General features: G+C 38.5%; 1 protein-coding gene across 1 annotated transcript; it reads right to left on the reverse strand.

The window, feature by feature from the left end:
* Window positions 1-193: 193 nt before the first annotated feature.
* On the reverse strand, window positions 194-2,229 carry LOC108986617 (heavy metal-associated isoprenylated plant protein 37). Its single transcript, XM_018959294.2, has 3 exons — window positions 2,057-2,229; window positions 1,820-1,895; window positions 194-1,527 (listed from the first exon to the last, which is right to left on the reverse strand). The coding sequence occupies exons 1-3, from the start codon at window positions 2,093-2,095 to the stop codon at window positions 482-484; spliced, it is 1,161 nt and encodes a 386-aa protein (XP_018814839.2). The 5' UTR covers window positions 2,096-2,229; the 3' UTR covers window positions 194-481.
* Between the last annotated feature and the right edge of the window lie 591 nt (window positions 2,230-2,820).

A 2,820-nucleotide genomic window follows, 5' to 3' on the forward strand; every position in this document is an offset into this window, starting at 1 on the left:
ATTACATGTGAATCAATGTTCTTTCTATTCCTTGCGTACTGATGTGTGACTATTTCAACCTTCTTGTGCCCGCTACAGTTCATAAGCATAAGCATAGCTTCTTTTACTCGGCACACAATCATGTCACTACAATTATACGCACTGACCAATATCAATTCTTCAGTAAATGGATCGATCAAAGAAACCCAAAACACTAATCATTCTCTTTGTTTGTTTACTAGAACTACTGTGGCTCACACCAAACAGCCCCATATGGTAGTCAGTTCTGAAACAACTGAAGAACAAACAGACAGAACTGAAGCAAATACTACTAACAATGAAATAAAAAAAGCAACAACATAGAAATTCCGGTCAACCCCATCACATCCGCATCCTAACTCCAACCAGAATAAAGTCAAAAGCCACCAACGCACTAACAGAGAAATTCCGGTCAACACCATACTTTTTTCTCTACGCAGTATATATCTATTTAATTCTTTCATCACATTATGGAACAGCTGCTGGTGTTCTCCTCACTGTACATATGGATTGCAGAGTCATGACCACTGTAATAAGGTTCAGTGGGAGGGTACGGGTTGGGGTTTGGGACATAATTGTAGTAATAGCCAGTGCTGGAGGGAACAAAGGGAGACCGGTTATACATCGTTTGTGGTTGTGGTTGCATGCCTTGCCTGGCCAGGATGTCCATGTTCATTGTCTGAGGTGGTGCAGGGGTATAACCATTCATGTTCATCAGCGTGGATGATGGGTATTGACCAGGGGCATATGCACCAGTTGTGAACCCAGCAGAAGAGCCCTGACACGCATTGTTGCTGTGGACTTGAAAACGTCCCAAACCGTTGGAATTCCCTCCTAAAGCAGCGGCAGCAGAAGCAACATTGAGCCCATTCCCACGAAAACCAGCCATACCCATCATAGAATTGATGTCATTTGCCCTTATACCTTCTCCAGCATTTATGTTACCCACAACCAAAGGAGCAGTGTTGATTTTCAGAGCTTCCATGGTTTTCGGATCAATCTCACCTGCATTAACTCTCATTCCCATATTCTGATTTGTGTTTCCTATCCTTCCATTTCCAGCATTCCCATTTACAACATTGTTAATTTTCCCATTGTTGGAAGCAGCACCAATGACTCCAGCACCTTTCTTTGCATTATTTGCATCAATTTCCTGCTGCCCGAGAAGACCAAGTTCATTAGCTTTCTCCCTAATAAAGCGCAGCTCATCCTCTTCATCATCCCCTTCCTCATCATCAGAATAGTCATCATCTCCTTCAGAGCTGAAAGCAGGAAATTTCTGCTGATTCTTCAAGGCTTCAAGACCCTTGATCAACTTTTGATTTTTGCCGTTGTCGTTATTATCATCTTTGATGCAGGCCTTTTTCTGTTTTTGGTTTTGGTTGTTTTTCTGAAACCATAGTTCGGCATGCTTACCAGCTTTGACTAGTTTTTTTATCAATGTCGCAGCATCTACACTTCCTGAAACTGTGACTCGCTGCACTGCATCTATGTTTACTTGGTACACGCCTGTAACAACGGGGGAAAGCGACAAGAGACTATAAAAGCACAAAATTATATTTTAGAACTGATGGCACAGTTTAGTTCGTGTTGTTAACTTGTTTGTTTTGAAAAAGGGCCCACAAAATGATATTCAATTTCATAATTTATCGTCCATCATTTCTGGGCAACCAAACTAGAACTGTACACAGAAGGAAAATATATGTGCATTGAGCAGGCAATGCAGTACACACTGAGTAAACATTAAGAGGAAGACAAGTACATGTAATAAAAAACTGAGAAGATGAAAACAAACCAGCACCTTCAATTCTCTGAAGGAGTTTCTTCACTTTCTGCTTACACCCATCACAGTGTATGTTCACTTTGAGAACACACGTCTGTATATGAAAATGAAAGGAACAAAGTGAATAATAAAAGCAAGACGAAGATTCTTGAGGAAAAGACAACCATCCAACTTTGATGCATTATTCAGTGTAATAAATATATAAAACAAAAGGGAAAGACTTGAAGACCGAAGGAAAGTGGTTAAGAGGGAGACCTGAATCTTGAGGATCTTAAAGTCTTCATCTTTAGTCATTTCTTCGGCGCTGTTCGGGTTGAAAGCTCTCTCTTCTCTCTTTGCAATTAAAAAGAAAAGGATAGCACCTAATCTAGTGGGGGTAAAAAGGGTTGGCGTGAATTTTCTTAACTTATATAGATTCTTCCGTTCTCCCTTTCACTCCCTCCTATCTCTTCGGTCCCCAAAAACCAAATATCAGCACATGGGTCTTGAACTTTTAAGAAAACTAAACATTGACTGTATAGTACAAAAATAGTAACATAAACAAAATAAAATACTGACCCAATGCCGAGACAAGGAAAAAGTTGGAGATAAAAGTAAGATGGAGCTGAAAGTCAGAAGATGGACTGCGAGAGTGAAATATGGGAGGTAGAGATATTGAAGGGGGTGCTTTGAGCTCTGAGCTCTGAGCTCTGAAATGATGTGATTTAACGTTAAATACTTAGGAAAAACAATAAAAGAAGAACAGACTGAATTCTTTCTGCTCTGTCACGTGTACCTTGTACCTCTCGTGATAAATTTAATTAGATAGAATAGACCTCTAATCTTTGTTGTCTTTCTAGTGGTAAATTTCCTTTCTTCAGGGAGAGAGATACTCTATTTTAAGAGCATTCGCAATTCGAGTCTAAATTCTTGCTACAATTTTAAGTTTTGGTTATATCATTAATTTTAAATTAAATAAATTAATATTAAATAATTATAAATTAAAATAATAATATAATATTATATATTTAAATAATATT

The sequence above is a fragment of the Juglans regia genome, chromosome 16, assembly GCF_001411555.2.
Source record: "Juglans regia cultivar Chandler chromosome 16, Walnut 2.0, whole genome shotgun sequence".
In the NCBI taxonomy this organism is placed as follows: domain Eukaryota; kingdom Viridiplantae; phylum Streptophyta; class Magnoliopsida; order Fagales; family Juglandaceae; genus Juglans; species Juglans regia.

What these genes read in the sequence shown, in the direction of transcription:
- LOC108986617 (XM_018959294.2), bottom strand. Translation starts at nt 2,095, where the DNA reads ATGACTAAAGATGAAGACTTTAAGATCCTCAAGATTCAG. An exon ending in TTAAGATCCTCAAGATTCAG is followed by an intron (nt 1,896 to 2,056) that starts GTCTCCCTCTTA and finishes TTTCATATACAG; the next exon opens with ACGTGTGTTCTCAAAGTGAA. An exon ending in ACTCCTTCAGAGAATTGAAG is followed by an intron (nt 1,528 to 1,819) that starts GTGCTGGTTTGT and finishes CCGTTGTTACAG; the next exon opens with GCGTGTACCAAGTAAACATA.